At 45.3% G+C, this 20518-nt stretch overlaps 2 protein-coding genes across 2 annotated transcripts in view; one reads left to right on the top strand and one right to left on the bottom strand.

The window, feature by feature from the left end:
* The window catches only part of NT5DC2 (5'-nucleotidase domain containing 2), a 66011-nt gene extending 56812 nt beyond the window's left edge, over positions 1 to 9199 (bottom strand). The window contains exon 1 of the mRNA XM_005310134.5: positions 8676 to 9199. Within this exon, the coding sequence (XP_005310191.2) occupies positions 8676 to 9012 (337 nt within the window). The 5' untranslated portion in view covers positions 9013 to 9199. The remainder of the gene's footprint in view (positions 1 to 8675) is intronic.
* A 7506-nt stretch (positions 9200 to 16705) lies between these two features.
* Positions 16706 to 20052, top strand: LOC101944965 (uncharacterized). Its single transcript, XM_042861739.2, is given in 4 exon segments — positions 16706 to 16952; positions 16955 to 17019; positions 17453 to 17645; positions 19851 to 20052. Coding segments are annotated over 4 exon segments (552 nt in total). The 5' UTR covers positions 16706 to 16720; the 3' UTR covers positions 19913 to 20052.
* Positions 20053 to 20518: the final 466 nt, after the last annotated feature.

The following is a 20518-nucleotide window of genomic DNA, read 5'->3' as shown; positions in this document are numbered from 1 at the left end:
GCTCAGCTTCATGTCATGGCCAACATAGTTGCCTTGCTCACCAGATGATAGGGTGATAGCCTATGACGTACCCAGATGGCAAGACGTTCACTGTTATAACGAACGTGGCTCAGATACTCACAAGCACCACACCAAGCCATCTCGGTATAAGCTACGGGGGTTGTTTTTTCCCCCCCTCCCTCCCAGAGCAGGATTTCCTGTTTCTTCTAGGAAAATATCAAACCTTTCATTTTACACTTGAAACAGCATCCCAGACACTTTTAAACAGGCCATTTTTAATCACTAGTTAACAGGCAGCTCACTCTGGTGGACTTCCTGTTTAGGTGCCATTTGAAAGCTCTTCAAGTCAGGTGAATTCAGCTGAAATTAGGAATTAGTGAACTGTGTTTTGGCAAAATAACCACCAGTCCTAATTCCCACCTTCCTTCTGCTCTTTAAGGTGGAGTCCCAACAAGGTACAGAAAAACCCTGAAGTGAACCATGCCTCTAATGGGTAGAGGGAAGTACTGAGCTTTTTGAGAGAGTCATCCATCCTGCATTATATAGATATATTTGTTTTATATACTCCATGTCTCGTGTATGACTCTGCTAGATATTATAACAGCTTAAGACACTTAGGCTTTGTCTACACTTACCTGGTAGTTCGGCGGCGAGCAATCGAACTTCTGGGTTCGACTTATCGCGTCTTGTCTGGACGCGATAAGTCGAACCCGGAAGTGCTCGCCGTCGACTGCGGTACTCCAGCTCGGCGAGAGGAGTACCGCGGAGTCGACGGGGGAGCCTGCCTGCTGAGTGTGGACCAAGGTAAGTTCGAACTAAGGTACTTCGAACTTCAGCTACGTTATTCACGTAGCTGAAGTTGCATACCTTAGTTCGAATTAGGGGGTTAGTGTAGACCTGGCCTCAGTGTGTATAGCTGATTGCACATGAGGAACATGGATCTGAGTTCCATTAGGAATCACGTTTGACCAATTACAAGCCATGAGGTATGGCTCTTTCAAATTCTGCTATGCTCATGGAAAGTAATGGAAGGTGTACATGTATGTCAGAGCATATTTCACCCACTAGGCAGTAACAGGGGCTTTTCAGTACATGGGCTGAATCTATTCAAAGAGGTCAAGTTACTATAGTCAATACTCTGGGACAGGTTCTTTGTCCTATACAGCTTCCTTTGCCACTCTCTGATAGGGCAAAGGGAGAGAAAACAGCTTCAAGTTGCCTGCTGGCACAGGGAATCCCCAACAAGTACAAGCTATACCTGCTCTAGGGCTGGGCAACAGACACAGAATCAGGAAGCCATAATTGGTTGGTAGTTCTCAATTTCTACCCTCTCTCCTGGGTTGCCTTGTGTAGGGAGGGGAGTCATCCTTTGCTAGCTGCTCCTCTAGGTCCTGGCAGAGTAAATTGAGTCCATATCCTGCTCTCCCTGGCAGGGAAGGCAATGGAGCAGCCAAAGTTCTCCTGGAACTGCTAAACAGCTGTAGCAGTGAAAAGACTCCAAGTCCTAACAGTATCCCCAGTTCATATCAGCTTTGACAGGGGGCAATTGGGGAGGTAGCGCCTGCATCTCCTCCCCAGAGCAATGGGGTTAATTCAAACTCTTCAGTTTAAAAATTGCACAGCCTGGCTCAGGGAACACATTTTCAATTCATGATCAAATACAAATGTTCTTAATACAGTCACTCTTGAGGGTGACAATTTTGAACCTCAACAGCTACAATTGGCCCCAGGGCTAGAGTTTGAACACCACTGCACTAGGTGAAAGGCTTACCATACAGTAGGAGAGAGACTAGTCCTACAACATGCAGTTCAATCACTAGGTCAGCACCAGAAAGACTTCATTCCAGGGCAGGTCAACATTATGTTGCTCGGTGCCCAACAGCTATGACCAACACATATAAATAGGTGATGCTTGGAAAAACGGATGAGAGGCTAGAATAGGAGAAACTCAAGTGGAAAATGGCTCTTTGAAGCCTGCTAAAAAAAGGGCTGATTTTTGTATTGAAATTCTGCAGCATTTTGCAGTTAGCAGCAATATCATAGTTAGTCACTGTCTAGTCAGGATTTTACCCAGGCAGCGAGTGTATGACTTAATAGATGCAGTATCATTGTATGGGCAAAAAAAGCAAACTCTTGAAATAAAAAAACTCCAAAATGTGCATAACTAATGTATTACAACTGCCTACTAACTCTGCTGTGGTTAGGGAAGCAGTCACATTGCCATGTTAAAACATGACTGCTCAAGGACTTATAAATCAACTCATGAATATACTCAGTGATGAAACTTGGCATACATACTTCAGCCAGAAGGCAAGGGTATTGGTTAGATGCTTTTTTGCACTTACGCAACCACCAAAATGCCTGCAATACCCTTCACCCACTAAATATGGCAAGTCATCTGAAATACTGAACAGCTGCTGGTGCTAATTTAAAAACACCCCCAAGGTTCTAACTTGTGTTGGTCTTGCAAAGCAATGTTCCACAACTGTTACAGATCAATTATGCTTAACACCTAAAATGAGAGCACAGTTGTGAACAGTTGGGCAATTTATTGAAAAAATGAGTGAAAACTTCAGGATCCCATATGACCTACGTTGACTTGAAAAATGTCCAATCATAGTAGGTGCCAAATATTTCCTGTCATGTGCTGTGCATCTTCAGCTCCCATTTTTCACCAGTGGTAGATGAGAGTGCTCAGTAATCCAAATGAGACTCAACACTTCAGTGTCCAAACCAAAATGTTTTAAAAAGACACTCCCTATGCCCCCCAAGGAATTTAAAATGCCATCTGCATTAGCTTCTAAATCTCATATGTTTAGTACCACGTAATAAAAAAGAATAGTGATAAGACGCACTATATTTGCCATGATTCTCCTCCATGTCCCCCATTAAAAAGCACTCTGCATTCAAATTACTGTTTTTGCCTAATATTTAAACACCTGCCTCAAATGTGGAATTAATAAAACCCCCAAGAAGTGTCTAGTTTCATTATTAGTTCCAAGTACCTCTATTATTTTCCGAAGTGGTGTTTTGTAGGATTTTACAGCAGCATCTGAAAAAATTTAAAATACCAGTAACTCATAGCTTAACATTGTAGTTATGTTCCCGAAAAATGCTACTTTAAGCGAAACCATGTTAAGCAAATCCAATTTCCCCATAAGAATTAATGTAAATGGGGGGGGGGGTGTTTAGGTTCCAGGGAAATTTTTTTTCGCCTGACAAAAAAGACTATATATACACACACACACACACACACACACACACACAATAAGTTTTAAACAAAATTTGATACTGTACACAGCAATGATCACATTGTGAAGCTTGGCTGACGTGGTGGAGTCAGAGGGTGGGATATCTCCAAGGGAATGCCTTATTGCTAAATGATGAACTAGCACTCAGCTGAGCCCTCAAAGGTTAACACATTGTTGTTAATGTAGCCTCACACTCTAAAAGGCAGCACCAATGGAGGGAGGAGACACAGCATGGCAGAAAGAGACAGAGACACACACACACACAGTGTGTGTGAGTGAGTGTGAGAGAAAGATACACACCGTATGTGAGAGAAACACACATTGCCCCTTTAAGTACACTGACCCCACTCTAAGTACACTGCCTTTTAAGTAGATCAGCAAGTTAGGACAGCAGCAGCTCCGTCCTGAGCCCTGTCATGTCTTCCCCTTCTCCCCGCTCCTCCACCGAGCAGGGGGGATACCTGACATTAGCACCCCTCTTCCCCCACCACTCCGCACAGTGAGCAGGAGGCTCCCAGGAGCAGCTCAAAGGCAGAGGGCAGGAGCAGCTCAAAGGCAGTGGGGGGAGGGACAGCTGAACTACCTGTCACTTGATAGCCTGCCAGGCAGCTACTGAGCCACTCTGGTTCCAAACCCCCACCAGCTAGCTCCAATAGGCTGCTCTTTCTGCAAGCAATGGACAAAGCAGGCGGCTGCCAAACAATGTTAGAAGGGAGCATTGCACAACTTTAAACGAGCATGTTCTCTAACTGATCAGCAACGAAACAATGTTAACCAGGACAACTTTAAGTGAGGAGTTGCTGAAGTGGGGGGGGGGGGGGGAAATGTTGTGACTAAAGCAGCCAGTACAGGGACCTTGTTCTTATGGTAGACACCTTCCAGCATCACAGATGGCTCTGTGGTATTAAGGCAGTAGGCTCCAACTTGGCAAAGGCCAACAGGCCCTGCACTCAAAGTGCAGGTCTAACAAAGGGTATTAAATGACAAAAGATTATGCTGAAACAATGCTGACTTTGCTGTGTTTAAAGTAGCAATTTCATTCTAAAAATATTTTTCAAGTACAGATGTCTAGAGCCTTACAAAGAGCTTTAGGTATTACCCTCATTCTACATTTGGGGAAACTGAGGTAGAGGGTGACTTGCTTAAGGTGACAGAGGTCAATAACAGAACTGGGAACTGTAACTAGAGATCTCCTGACTCCCAGTCTCTGCTCAATCCACTAAGCCATGATACCTCCCAAACCCAAGTGATTTGTAGAGCACCTATTGTGATAGTAACTCTTGGGCAGAATTAGTAGCTAAATGGCCAAACAGAAACTACTTAAGTTGCAACATATTATGAATGTTAGTTTTTAGAGTAGCCTACAAGTGATGCTATACTGAGAACCAACAAGACAGAGCCACTTATTCTTTGAGCCTTTGAGTCTGCTTGAGACTTGCAACATGTTCAGAATGAAAATATGCTAGATCAAAGACAGACATCTCTACGATGTACAGGGATCAACATCAAAAAAGCCCATACTTCCCTTCTTATTTTACACCATCTCATTGAAGAATTAAAAAAAAAAAAAAAGAGAGATACTGAATGTGTTTTGCAGTATTACTCAAAGCACATAGATTATCCCACACAGTTTACACACTTGAGTTTCTTACACAATAGGTCAAACACATGCAGCAACAACTTCACAGCTGCTATCTCCAATCCTCTCCGCAACCCTTTTTCCAACCTCACTTAGATCCCCCAATATCATGTTTTCCATCTCTTAACTTAGGACTTTTTTTTTTGGAGGGGGGGGGCGTGCTTTGGGCCTCATCTTTCAAGGGGCCAAGCACCCCTCTCAGTTTGGATCTGTGAGCAACAACAGAAGTCCAAGAGGACCTTTCCAGATCAGGCCTTTCTGCATGCCCCAAACTCATCAGCTCTCGGCTAAGCCATAGCCAAGAGCTGATAACATAACATTTAAAATCACCAAACCATTCCCAAAAATACCACCATTTCCCCTGCAACCTCAGGAACTCTGGTATCTGATATCAGGGGGTAGCCGTGTTAGTCTGTATCTACAAAAACAACAAGGAGTCTGGTGGCACCTTATCTGTTAGTCTTTAAGGTGCCACCAGACTCCTTGTTGTTCTGGTATCTGACTTCACCTTAATTTATTTTACAAATGTGGGAGGCAAGTTTGCAAGTGACCTCCAAAATATGGTTAAATTCAAAATATTCTCCACCAAAATTCACATGCATGCCTTCATTCCTTAAATCCCTGCTTTAGTACATGCTTAATTTGTGCCAGGGCTGAGCCCCGGCACCTCTGGGCTTTGCAGTTCATAGCCCCAGCACCTCTGGGCTCGCTGTGTCAGTTATGAAAGTAACAAACCTGCTTGAGCCCTGGCATCTCTTTCATTACAAAATTAACCACTGGCTTTAGTCTCTCCCAAAATCCAAGTTAAAGCTTCAATTTACCATCATCTCTCTTCAGCAATACCTAGAAATGGACACGTCTAATTCTCCATAGCCAAATTGTCACTTGTTTTCCACTTTTGTCAGAATTCAGTACCATAATCTCAGGGTGCGGGGGAGGGATAGCTCAGTGGTTTGAGCATTGGCCTGCTAAACCCAGGGTTGTGAGTTCAATCCTTAAGGGGGCCATTTAGGGATCGGGGCAAAAATCTGTCTGGGGATTGGTCCTGCTTTGAGCTGAGGGTTGGATTGGATGACCTCCTGAGGTCCCTTCCAACCCGGATATTCTATGATTAATCTCAGTATCACTAACAAAACCACCAGATCCTACTCCCTTGGACTCTTAGTGGTCATAAAACAAAGGAACTGACATATTGATTCAGATTATTCATCCACTAAACCTGATTTTCTGCCAGCAGCAGCAAATAACTGTTTTTTGTTTGTTTGTTTGCTTTATCTGAAAAAAACCTCCTAGAACATACATGGGCAATATGCATTATTGTTAACAGTTGGCCCTGGATGGGATTGAGGGGAGGAAAGAGAGAAGAGTGACTTCTCACCCCAGCTGTAATAAGATTATCCCCAAAAGCATGTGATTTTTGTTACCTCCTTGTTCCTATATGGCTCATTCTTCCCAGAGCATGCCTCTGCCATATCACATTATTTATATACTCTGGTCTCCATATTTTAATAAAATGCATAAACTAGAACAGCTGTTAATATATAAAATGTTTTTGAATGGTGAAATACCATACATAAAGGAAGCTGTATTGAAAAAAGTACACAATAAGTAAAAGTGCATAATTCTAATCACATCAGCTTTTGCGTAGCTGTTAACTTTACTGCCATGTTCAAGCACACCATAGTATAATGCATTTCCAGTACTCCAGGAAATGGCTATGAACTTCTGATACATGGTGCTTCCCTGCACCAAACCCATATCATTGCTGTTTAGTGTGTGTAAATAGAAGCTTCCTTATATATTATTCTGTTCCAACTCATTCAATCAGCAAAGAACATTAAAATCTCTTCTGGTGTGAAAGGTGGTATCATTAACAAACCAAGCAGTCACCAAAAGCTGGTTACAAAAGGCAGAGTTTCTATTTACATCTTGATAAGCATTTATAACAGGGGAAAATGCAGAAAGAGACATGTTTTATCAGTGAAGAAGAGTGTTTGTAACATACAGAAGAATTTGTAAGATTACCCAAACATGACATTAATGGAAAATGTTGTCAGATCTTTGATGAATCATAGTCAGTCTCTCCAATATTTGCAATTCAACTAGAGAGGCTCATTTGACACTGAAACTTGAAATAACTGTCAGTCAAGGAGCAAACCTTTGACACCAAGTTTGGTGTAAGTCAGTTTTAGTCATAAACAAGTTATGGGACACAAAGAATTCAGGATTTACACTTTTCCTGCCAGAACTCAAGAATAGGTGTGTGTGTGTTTTCATGTGCGTGCCGTTATTAATCAGACTTTTTTTATACAGTGTATGGCAAATACCTTACTGAAGGTCTGAGAAAAGACTATTCTTCTCCATGCACATTAGCTACTAAACCTATTTTGCACTCTGCATTTGGTACTACTAATCATATCGCACAGATCGACATATCCATAATAACATTCACAAACACAGACTGTTGTAATAATGTCAAGAAGTCTGCACGTGAAGTTGCTAAATAAACATTTATCAAGAGATTGTACTAGCTTCTATCACCACATATTTTAAATTGAGAGGTTCTCTCTCCTCTTTTAATACTAGCATAAAACAAAAGGAAAATGAGCTCCAGAACACTGCTAGAGCAACATTAGGACTCTGACAAGCTGGAACTTCTTTGCAGCTTGGGGCTTAAAACTAACACCCATTCTGACAGCATATACTTAATACTTCCTATTGTCTCTTGTGGACACACAGTACTTACCTTTGCACATCCCACTAAGGAACATAAAGAACCTTACATTTTATAATCTCATTTTTCTTTTGTTTGAAAAACACTCATGACAAAACAAGCAAATATAAACAACAGCACTGTCTTCATAGATTAATGTAACTATACAACAGGAGCACTTCCTTCCTCTTCCTAACAATAACAGCCTTACAAACAGCTATTTCACAGTAGAAAAAGAAAAGTCAGACTGTGCTAGCCTGGCAAGGTTGCTTACCCAGGGCATTCCAGGGATTAATAAACCCACAGGAGAATATCCTCCTTTACGTTGTGCTGGGTAAGGAACTGCCTACCAAACTGTTTAAGAAAATTTAGCAAGGAGGTGCTGAAAGGTGCTGGTTTGACAGCCTTGGAGACTGAAGTCCTGTATTTAACCACAAAACAGGTATAACAACTTCTGGTGACAAGTTTGCCCATGCTTAATAACTTGATATGAAAAGTATTCCAGTGAGAAGTTCTGTATCCATCACCTTGCCCATGCTAACAAAATTCAACCACGTAGTCAAAAAGTGCCAGTGTCCTGGCAACGCTAAGTGGCGATTTACAAGTCTTGAGTTTTGCTCGGGCAGATGCATGTCCCACCCATTAAGGAAGGTGACTACTAGTGCCCGTTATGGTGATGCTCGTGTAGAGTGGACGCTTGGGCATTACAAACCGTATCCAGACCACCCCCCTGGGCAGGCCCGTGATGCACCCCACCAGGCAGAAGGCTGCCCACCTACTGACTGACTGCGAGCGCAAGAGTTTGTTGGCGCACAGCCCCGGGGGTGCACACTTGGAGACTGACCGCAGGACATTTTCCCAGCGGGGGAACCGGCTGCCTGAGGCAGAGCCGGGCTGGGTCTGACGGGGGGCTCGTTTGCTGGCAGCACTTTAGTCTCTAGCGGTTCCCCGTCCTCCCTGAGCCGGAGGCAGGGCACAGCCCGGACCCCGGGGAGCAGCGTGCCCGGGAACTGAGAAGCAGTACGAGGCACTGCAGGAGGCGGTAGGCCCAGTGCCCGAAGCCGGTTCTTACCATACACCAGCTTTTTCATCTCGTGGTATCTGGCCCATAGGTAGGACTTAGTGTCGGCGCCCTCGGCAGGGCTAGGCTGGCTGCTCAGGGGGCCGGCTGCGGCCGGGCTGGGCTCCGCGGCTCTCCGGGCTCTGCCGGGGACTGCCGGGGGTGGGAATTGCCCCGCAGACTGGTGCTGAGCCCTTTGCTGGCCCCAGCCCGCCCGCCTGCCCTCGCCAGGGCCGCTGCTGGCGGCGGAGCTGCAGCTCTGGCAGAAGACGGCGGCGGCCAGCTGCAAGCCAGCCCCGTTACCCTTCCACAAGCCGCTGCCCGCAGCCTTGAAGCCGACGGCGGCCATGAACTCCCCGCGGCTCCCTGGCTGGCGCGGAACTTAATGCGAGTCCGAAGAACCGCAGCCCTCTGGAAAGGGTCTGAAGCTCCGCGCGCGCTCCCATGCACCGCCGCCCGCTCCGGCTACCCTGCAAACCGAGCGCCCAGCCAGCCGCCTGCTGCTCGGGGACCGCGGCAACTAACTCCGCGCTGCCAGCCAATGAGCAGCCGAGCGAGGCGGGCCAAGCAGCCAATCCTGGATTCTGCAGAGGAGCCAGCGTCCGGTGGCTGCAGGGGCGGTCTCTACAGACCAGCAAGCCCCGTCTACACAGCCGCCACGTGTGGGCCCCGGGGCTGCGCGGCGGCACGGAACTTGTAGTTCTCCCCACTGTTTTACTAGGGACCTGGTCAGGCAACCGACCCGCCAAGTACTACAGCTCCCATGAAGCATTTCGCCCATATAGCTGGAGGGTATTTAAATGTTGTTTATTGCAGCTCTGCGGTAGCGATACTCAGGGTTCTGCGTGTTTGGGGTTTTTTGGTGTGCGTGGCAGCGTGGGGGGAAGGGGATGTGACTTCCGTTCTTCTGAGTTACTATTTAAAGGAAGAAATGGGAGCGTCCAGTAGCCTGAGTTATTTCCAACTGGACTGACCACAGAAGAAAGCAGTAAAGAGAATAATTCTGCCCTTACACGGGAAGATGGAGTAGATGCATACCATCTTCTCCATATTCAGTTTCTATGGCCTTATCTACATTAGGGAACTTAAGAGAAAAGCCCATTAGTGCTACCACCAGTTCAGCTGTACTGCTGGGAGCTCTATTGTAGACAGGTTTCAGAGTAGCAGCCCTGTTAGTCTGTAGCTGCAAAAAGAACAGGAGTACTTGTGGCACCTTAGAGATTAACAAATTTATTAGAGCATAAGCTTTCGTGGGCTACAGCCCACTTCTTCGGATGCATACAATATTCCATCCTCTTCATGCATTGTTACAAGTCAGAAGATTTGAAAGCTGTGTAAAAAAATAAAAATGAGAAGAAAAAAAAACCACCCTGGAAGCTGTTGGAGCCTTAGTACTTGTGGCACCTTAGAGACTAACAAATTTATTTCAGCATAAGCTTCGTGCTGTACCCCACGAAAGCTTATGCTGAAATAAATCTGTTAGTCTCTAAGGCCTGGTCCCCACTAAGCCCCCACTTCGGACTAAGGTACGCAAATTCAGCTACGTTAATAACGTAGCTGAATTCGAAGTACCTTAGTCCGAACTTACCGCAGGTCCAGACGCGGCAGGAAGGCTCCCCCGTCGATGCCGCGTACTCCTCTCGGCGAGCTGGAGTACCGGCGTCGACGGCGAGCACTTCCGGGATCGATCCGGGATCGATTGCTTACCGCCGGACCCTCCGGTAAGTGAAGACGTATCCTAAGGTGCCACAAGTACTCCTGTTCTTTTTGCGGATACAGAGTAACACGGCTGTTACTTTGAAACCTGTTGGAGCATTGTGTACACTAGAACTCCACGGGTGCTATTATAGATGCAGCCAAAACAATTTTTGAAGGGAAGGGTTTTTTTCTTCAATTCCATGGCCTATGAGTAAGGCTAAGAATTTAGTCATGGGCATTTTTAGTATAAATCATGGACAGGTCACAGTCAAACAAAAATTCAGGGCCCAGTGACCTGTCCATGACTTGTACTATATACCCCTGACTACATTTTTGGTATTCTGGGGAGCTCCGGGGGTGCAGCTGCTGCTCTGGAGGGGGGACTCCGGGGCATCCGCTGGTGCTCATAGATGGGGTGTGTGTGGCCAGGGACTGTTGCTGCTGCTGCTAGTGGGGGACAACCCCGCCAGCCTGGGACCACCGCCACTGTTGCTTGGTTGGCCCTGAGATCAGACGCACCTGCCGGCTGCAGAAGTCACGGAGGTCCCGAAAAATCACGGAATGACTTCCGTGACCTCCATGACAGACTCTCTAAGGTGCCACAAGTACTCCTAGCCTTACCTATAAGTCTTGCAACAACTGATCATTACACACCTCATACACACATTGAACACTGTCCCAGGGCATTTTGATCAGGTTATTTTGGTTTACATGATGAGATAAAAACATGGAATGATGGTATATTTAGTAGGCTGCCAATTAGCCACACTTCTTAAAAGCATTAAACTGCATTTTAATTAAAATAAAATAAGTTAATCCTTGCCCTCTATAATACAGTTAGAAGTATTTAAATCAATCCTGTCTTGCAAGCAGTTATGTCTCCTTTTGGAATTAAGTAAAATTAAGTTCTTCCCATATAATTATATACTTAAGCACAGATAATATACTCAGCCCTGGACAGAAAAAAAATTGAGGACAGTCCCTTCCTGCCAGACCAGCACAAGACCAAAATAAATGGTGGAAACTGGTGGATACCCTTATACACCTCAGGGTTCAACCGGATAAAGAAAGATCCTGCAAGTCAACATGCTGTTTCTGTCTCTTGTAAATCTTTTCTTAAACCCTTTGGGACTGAAAAAAAATGCCTAAACTGAAAAATATTAGACAAACACCCACTTTTTACTACACCCTTGACATAGTCCAGTTGTGCACTCAAGCTTTTAACACTGGACCATAATATACTGCACATATTTGGTCCAAGTACAGTGTTATGTTAATTTATTATCATGGGGCTGGATTATGTATGCTATTTTGCAGAACAGGGATTGTAGAAGTGCCCTGCTAAGTAAGTACCAGATCTAGATGCCCGTGTGCAAACAGAACTCCATGTATCAGTTCTGAAGATTTCTAAAATGGGAAGTACTGTAGAGGCAGACCACTGATGCCACTTTAGCCCTGGCAGAATAAGACCAATGACCCTAGCTATTGTCATCCTAGCTAAGGCATAACAGGACTCAATTCATAATCTACTCAATTTACACGGGCACTGAATGAAAATGGCATTCCCTTTACACAGATCTCCAAAAGCTACAAAAAATCTTCTGACTTCTTAATGGTCTTACTTCTATCCATGTAGATTGAAACTCAAAGCCCTCTTGACATACAGGGCATGGAGCTCAGGAAGCAGAGTATATCCCAAAAGTGAGAATACAGACAGGCCACCTTGAAGAAAAAAATGTGCCTGTCCCAAAACCAATTTTTTTTTTAGCTTCTATGATGGGGTTACTGCTTTTAAAACAACCTAATGTTGGGATAGAGGGAAGGTTGCTGGGTTTTGTGTATCTCATTCTTCTACCTCAAGGATAAGTTGCTGCTTAAAAGCTCAAAAACCTCAGTGCACTAACTAGATCATCTGAAAATGAAAACTGGCCTCTTGCCTCAGTTTCCTTGTGAAATCTAGCCAAATGCAATTGCACCTTCCACTGCACATGGAAGGATGAACTTTCTCTGAAATGCAGTGCCAGTGGCCAAGCAGAGCCACAAAAGACATTTAAACATGAGATGGATACCTCATTAACCTTTTCTGTTGTTTGATGGGGTTTACAGCAGCGGAAAGCCAGCTTTCAATATTAGAGTCTTGTTCAGATGTGCTTGGAGTTTTTTCTGTAGAGTTAGTAGCTTGGAGCAGGTGTACTACAGAAAGTAAACTAGTTACTTTCAAAACAAAATATTTTATTGGTATCCCCAAAATGGGAGAAAGGAGCAGAGCCATCAGCTCTATATCAGAGGTAAACACATACTCCTGCTCAGGATAGGATTTCAGGTTTAACATTCTGTGCCCATTTGTCATTGTGCATCACTGATCCATTGGCAAGCTGCTTCACTGCACAGTACTATCTCTTAGGGTTAATTCAGTTTCACTTATCCAGGCTGACATTTGGGGGTTCCTCAGTCTAGGGGAAAGTATGTGTAAATTTGCTTATTTGAAGGTACCATTTGACTAGATTCCTCAGCTTGGGTGTCACACCTCCCTGTGAAGCCATGCAGTCAACTCTTCTCTCACGACAGCCTTGAAATCACAGGAGGGGGTCGATAGTAACCAACAATCATCAAATTAGGCCTGAATAAAAACTGGGAGTGGATGGGTCATACACAAACAAAAAACTATTTCCCCATGCTAATTTCCCCCTCTACTGTTACTCACACCTTCTTGTCAACTGTTTGAAATGGGCCATCCTGATTACCACTATAAAAGTGATTTTTCCTCCTGCTGATAATAGCCCACTTTAATTGATTTGTCTCGTTAGAGTTGGTAAAGCAACCCCCATCTTTTCATGTTCTCTGTGTGTATATATATATTCCTACTGTATTTTCCACTCCATGCATCTGATGAAGTGAGTTTTAGCTTCATGCCCAAATCAATTTGTTAGTCTCTAAAGTGCCACAAGTACTCCTGGTTCTTTTTCCTGGTCTGTTACACAGATAAGTACACAGAAAGTTACTCAGAGAGTGAGAGGCATTAGCAAGTGGGAAAAACCCTGGCCTAGGGCCCCTGACCACAAAGAATGCTAGCAAGGGGGCAATACCCTCTCTTAGGACCCACACCCTGGCCCCAAGCCTGAGAGCCTTTGGCAAGGGACTAACACCCCAGCCCAAGGCGTAGCACCCAGGCCCCTTGCCTGAGATCCATCGCCAAGAGACCAACACGGTAGCCCAAGGCAGGGCCAGTGCAAGGATATTTTGCGCCCTAGGCGAAACTTCCACCTTGCGCCCCCCCACCCCCTCCCAGCATCGCTTATTAAAAACTTTCAAAAATGAATGCTGCATAATGTGGCATTGTTCATTAGAATTAATACACGTTCGGCTTGAAAAATTATTAATTTAATTATTTAGTCTACATATTTAATGAAAATAAATGAATAACCTGACAGTGTTGACATTGTTATTGTTTTCACTTTGCACAACATAACATGGATCTTAAAATAAATCACATATATTATACACAATACACTGTCACAGAGTAACATGTTATAATTTAGAATTTATTTTTCCGCGCTTTCAGTTTAGCAAATTTAGAAACAAGTTCCTCCAAGTCAATGCTGCAAGCAATGTCATGTTCTATTGACAAGGTAGATAGCCCAACAGGTCTTTGTTGCAACATTGATTTTCGCATATATGTTTTTATCAACTTGAGCTTCGAGAAGCTTTGCTCACCACTGGCCACAGAAACTGGGAGAGACAAGAGGATGCGAAGAGCAATAACTGTGTTGGGGATACTATCTGTCAGTTTATTTGTGCATCTGAAGTTCAATACATCTTGCGGTGATGCACTCTTTTGGACTCGTCGTGCAATAGCTTGCAATTCATTGCACAAGTCAAAGGCATCAATATCTTTGGATTCACCATGTTGCAAAGCTTGCTCCAGATTCAAGCAATGTTCCATAATTTGCTTTGGTGTTGTATTTTGCAAACTGTAAACATCATATAGGAAGCCAAATACTGAACTAATTTGCTGCATCAATGTGAATCTTTCTTCAACTGAGTGTATTGCTGTGTCGATGACTGCAAAGTAAAAGTTCACTTTGAATTTTTCTTTCGGATTGTAAATAGGTTCGTCATCTGCTTCATATGTGAACTGCTTCCTCTTTTTTCTAATACAGATTCGATCTGGTTCAAAAAGTGCCAGTACATCCAACTCCTCCGCAAGTTCACCTGCATCTACCAATGTTTTCTCAAAGTCTGCGGCCTATGAGAGGGCAGGGGAGGACGCCGTGGGGGGCGGAGGGCGGCCGGAGCCCCGGGAGGAGGGCGGTGAATATCCAAAATTCTTCACTGGACACCATTTTCTTTCCCTTTCATATTGCTCCCATTATCGTACCCTTGACCACGCAAGTTTTCTATAGGCAGTGACATCTCTTCTAACTGGTGAAGAATAGTTTCTGTCATACCAGCTCCAGTTGTCGCCGTAAGCGACACAAATCCCAAAAAGTGTTCCTTTATGAATACTGATTCAGTCTCATTCTCTGTCTCTGAAGTAGGCCTATCCAAAAACTGAATTATTATGGTCATTTGTTCAACGTGGCCTGCATCTGGTGTACAATATAGAATGATCGAGAAGTATTTTGCAGCACGAGCAGATGCTAGGATTTTTTGTTTGATGGCATTGGATAGAAGCTGAATAAGCTCATTCTGTATGTCTTTCCCTAGGTGACGTAAACATTGATTAAGAGATCAGGATGACTTTTCCTTAAAATTAAGCAATGTTGATTGTAATCAGAAATACACCCTTTTTGGTCACCTATACTTCCTTCCTTCATTCTTTCATATCCAAATCTACTACATTTTATTCTACTTTTATAATATTGAATTACTATTATTAATAAAATTTATAAAATTAGAATGGCAGATACTCCATCATACTGGGGTATTGGGTTAGGTGGGAAAGGGAAGCTGACCGGATTCAGTCAGTGACGGTTCGAGTTTGGCCAGGAGGAGATTGGGTTCGGGTCAGTGAGGGATTGGGTTTGACTGAGGAGCGGAAGGGAAGAAGACCGGGTTGTGACAGTGGGGTATCGGGTTAGGTGGGGAAGGGAAGCAGATTGGGTTTGGTCAGTGGGGGTTCGGGTTTGGCTGGGGAGTGCAAGGGGAGCAGACCGGGTTTGGGTGTGGAGGGGGGTGGCGGACGGGGTAGGATTCAAAGAGTAGCAAGGTGAAATGGGCACTCTCCTCTCTAGTCCCTGGCATGCAGCAGTGGGCCAAATCACAGTGCAATTGCAACAGGACAATGGGAGCGTGTCGCCAGTCTGTCCTGCGCCCGGCTGGGGAGTTGAATGCTGGGCTCTCACTCTGGCAGGGGGGCGTGGGGGCGTGGGACAGGCAGGATTGTTAGGCAGAGACTGCGCGGCCCTCACACCAAAGCAGGGGCAGGAGGGTAGAAAGCTGGGGCGCAGGGAGGTAGGTTAAATCGGCTTAGCCGCCCCTCCACGCAAGAGAGTCCACAGAGCTGCCAGCCTCGGCCTCCCTCCCTTCTCTCCCCAGGGAGCAGAGCCTCTGCCCTGGAAAACCTGCAGCCTGCTCTCCGAGGAGCATGCCACGTGCAAGCCAGCCCCACTTGCCAGGGCCGGCTCCAGGCACCAGCCCACCAAGCTTGTGCTTGGGGCGGTACCTGGAGGGGGGCGGCGCGGTGCGGTGCTCCGGCTCTGGCCGCCGGGGAGAGCGGGGCCACGGCCGGGCATTCCGCCCTCCCCCTGGCGCTCTGGCCGCCGGGGAGAACGAAGCCCCGGCTGGGCACTCTGCCCTCCCTCCGGCGCTCTGGCTGCCAGGGAGAGCGGAGCCCCGGCCGGGGCTCACCGCCCTCCCCCGGGGACTCCGGCCGCCCTCCCCCACCGTAGGCAACCTATGGCACGTGTGCCGAAGGCGGCACGCGAGCTGATTTTCAGTGGCACTCACACTGCCCGGGTCCCGGTCACCAGTCCAGGGGGCTCTGCATTTTAATTTAATTTTAAATGAAGCCTCTTAAACATTTTAAAAACCTTATTTACTTTACATAGAACAATAGTTCAGTTATACAATATAGACTTAGAGAAAGAGACCTTCTAAAAACGTTAAAATGTACGACTGGCACACGAAACCTTAAATGAGAGTGAATAAATGAAGACTCGGCACAGCACTTCTGGAAGGTTGCCAGCCCCTGCCCCAGACCCACAGGGACTGAAGGAGACTTGACAGGACAGGAGAGGAAGCCGCACACAGCCGCTGGGGCTGTCTGTCACCTGGCAGACCCCGCCCCTTGGCTACAACCCCTCCGCCAACCGCGCTCCTTAGGCCCTTCCATTTTCAGCCGCTCTGACCAATCAGGCATGCGGCAACGCACCCGCCTGGATCACGTGCCCGCTACGCTTCTTCTGCCCGCCGCAGCTGCGCTGTCTTCCCCGCGTTCGCCCTTCCGCGCCCGAAGTGGGACGGGAGACAGGTCGTCGTCCTTCATACGGATCGCGAGACACCACACCCGATTGGCTGCACTCAAACTTCCCGAGGGGGGAGGGGGACATATCCGGATTGGGGACCGTTATATGAGTGACCGTTGGGGCCCTCGAGACCACCACACAGGCTGGGGGAGGCTCTGGGGCTCCCGCGGCAGGAACTCGGACAGCGGCCTGTAGGTTTGTGCTCTGCGGGGCGGCGAGGCCCCAGCTCCCCCGTCCCTGCCCCCACTAGTGTGCTCGGGGTTAACACGTCCTCCCCTCCCCTTGATACTGGCTGAGTCCGCACTGCAGCTCCCCCCGACCGCTGCACTGTTCGCTCAAGCTGGAGGCTATTGTGCGTGGATAGGAGTCGGGGTGCGTGGAGCTAACGCGGCTGTGAAGATGCAGGAGGCGAGAGCCGACCGCCTCCTCTCACCCGTGCTCAGCTGCTCCCGAGGGGCGGGCGGAGGGAATGATGTAGTGGCAAAGACCCTGCGGCTCTTGTTTACTGTGTGACCAGCCTTTTCCCTTCTCCCACGTGCACCTTGGCGCCCTAGAAACATCCTGTGGTTGGTTGTTTGGGCTCGTAAACGCTTTATTTGACTCCACAACTCTTCTTTCTTTCAGCTTGTTTGGGGGTGGACGGGAGACCCTCTTGTCATCCCTGAAATGCTGATAAGGAGAAAAATAAGATACTTCTTGCGGCTGGTGCCTGGAAGGCAGCATTTTGGCATGTACAGATTCCTTCCTTTCTTCTTTCTCCTTGGGGGAGCCATGGAGTGGTTTATGATCAATGTCCGGCTTGGCGAAGAGACCTTTTGTAAGTGGCAGGAGAGTATTGTCAAGTTGCACATGTTCCGCTCTTGGATCCAGTACTTTTTTCTCTAGGGAAGTTGGCCTGAAATTGCCTGCTGTTGCTGGTGATCTACTATCTAAAATATTCTACTATTCCGGGATGCAGACATCCTCATTTTTCTTACCTGTAAACTACAGTTTCTTACCTTACCTGTAAACTACAGTTCCCATGAACTAAATTCCCCTAGGCATGCTAGAGCACACCAGTGCTATTTTTGTTTACTTATCAGCAGCTTTCATTAGAGTTGGTTTAAAAATCTGATTTAAGATTTTAAGTAACAAACTGGATGCTAATTGCTTAACAAAGTATGCTTAAACTTTAAACACCCATTACATTTTTAAAAATCTGAAAATTAGTTGCTCTGTAGCTTGTATTGTAAGACTTGCCATTGCAGGTTCTGTTTCAGCCTGAGAGCAGCTGAAGATACTCTACCTAATGCCCTGTCAACGGTGGAATCAGAACCATCCAAGCAAAACAGTTTGTCAGTATCAGTATATTGAGTGTCACACTTTTAATCCAGGTGCAATGAAGGTAAAACATTAATTTGGCTGTTGTACACCTGAAAGATTAATGAGTTGCATTAAAGTGGCTTCCTCTCAGCAAGCTGCTATTTACCTAAGTAAACTCTATGGAAGCAATTAATTAGGGAGTCTTTTCTTTTAATAAAGAAGCCTCATATTAAACTTGTGTATATAGGGGCATTTCAGAAAGAGGAACTAAGTAACATTTCAATGTTGCTGTTTGGTATGATGCAACAATCCATCACACTTCACATGCAGGAATACTTTTATATATCCTGATGTTTTCTACATTTGCAAACACCTAAATATATCATTTTCCACAACTGAAAACTAATATTTTTCCCAGTTCAATGTCTCACATTAGGTGCTTTTAGTGGGTTGATTGGTTTGTTTTGCATGTAAATCTTCCACTGGCACTACTGCTGTATGGTAAGGTTATGAAGCAAAGCATGTTAGTTAGAAAATATCCTTTGCATTTCAGCAGATTAGTTTATTTTCCTCCATGTATCAGGAATGCCATATACCTAAATGATGCTGCACTAAAGGCAGAGCTGTCTCACTTAATTCTGCAGTTTTACTTGTTTCCAAACTGGTTGTTTTTGTGAAAAACAGGCATACATGGTAAAACTGATCATTAATCATTGTTTTCCACTACAGGAACTCATCTGGTCACTGGTATTTATTATGAATTAGAAGTTCAGACAGGACCATATTTAAGGCAACATGGGGCCTTAGGCATTCTGTGGGATGGGGTAGGGGATACAGGTGGTTTCTAGCTTGTGCCATGCCTTGTGTACCATGCAGCTTCCTCTCAAGTGGCAAGTGCCACCCAAACAAGATGTCTGCTGGGGGGAGACAGGCACCACTACCACCCAAAGGAGGGAGACGTCAGCCTTCATAAACCTGGATGGGGGGGGGGAGGGGGGTTGTTAACATCACTCCAGTGGAGCTGTGATTGAGCAGTGGCAATCAAAGCCCCTCTCTCACAATCCTTTGCTGGTGTGGTATCACCAGGGCCCCCCAGAACAGTGTATTTTCAGAGTCAACACTTCATTCTGTGGAGTAGCTCACAGCTGAGCTGTTTCAGGCTGTCAGCACATGTAGGTAGACATTAGTGTGTTAGTTACACTCAGGTTACATTTTCAATCCTTTCTTTGCAAGCATCAAGTCTAGAAACAGGGTAGGTTTGTTTTTTTTGTTGGGGGGGGGGGGGGGTGGCGAGTTTATTTTAAATTAAGCTGAGATTCTGAAGCCTTTGTGATATTCCAGGAACTAGGAATCTAGGCACAGACCTATACCTTAATCTGACCCTGCCCTCAAACAGTTGTGCTGTCTTCTTTTTTTAAATTGTTTCCATGGGAAGGTACACAGTTCCTTGGCTACATCATATTTCAGAAATAGAAATTTAAAAAAAAATGTATATTCTGTCTTGGATAAAACAGCAATTCTGGGCAAGATGGAAGTGATTTTATTTTTTAAAGAGGGTAGATTAGACTCATTAACTCATTCTTTAAATTCTTGTCAGCATCTATAAATGGAAACTAGCTTTGAAAGTTCCTAAGCATCAAACTTCACAAATTTAGGATTTTGTTCTTGGAAGATTGTTTATTGGCTCTTCCTAAAATCTCAAATAATGTCTTCACGGCAGATGATGTTTACCGTAGGAAACGGTCGGAGAGACAGTACGAGCAGAGGATGGAAGAAAGATGAATTTTGCACTGAACCATTTTGTCAAATACCCTGAACTCTTGAATCCTGTGAATAATAGTTTAGAGAATTGTCACTCCTGTTAAATGCATTCACAAGACTACATCTCTGCAAGTTGGACTGTAATGCACTCAGTGCCTGGTCTATGAAACAGGGTTTTCCAAAATATTTTTAGAATGTATTTTTCCTTCACCCACTTTAGAATCTTTTCCAGTAATATTTTCTGAATCGAAGGGTGAAGAATGTTTTGTGCAAAGCTCTGTTAAGTGAACTTAACTGAATAAACAAAGTACTACTGCTTCTTTTCTATGCATGTTGAGACAACTCCCACTGTAACCAGATTAAGCGGAAGAAAAGTAGCTAAGTTTTACATTGAATATACTTGTATCTTGGCACATAGGCAATTTCCATAGTTAGTTGGTTGGGTTGCTTGTATTGATAGAAACTGCTCTTGTCTGATTTGTTTTCTTTCCAATATACTGCTCTATCCCCCCCCATACAATAGTACAGATTTTATGGAAAAATAAGCTTGCTACACTTAGGAGTGTGTTTGAAGAGTCATCCATCCATATAGGCCTGACTAAATATAAGTATTGTTGCACTAACTGC

This window comes from Chrysemys picta, chromosome 7 (assembly GCF_011386835.1).
Source record: "Chrysemys picta bellii isolate R12L10 chromosome 7, ASM1138683v2, whole genome shotgun sequence".
Lineage (NCBI taxonomy): Eukaryota > Metazoa > Chordata > Testudines > Emydidae > Chrysemys > Chrysemys picta.
The sequence above is the reverse complement of the archived record's forward strand: the minus strand, read 5'-3'. Positions and strand labels throughout refer to the sequence as shown.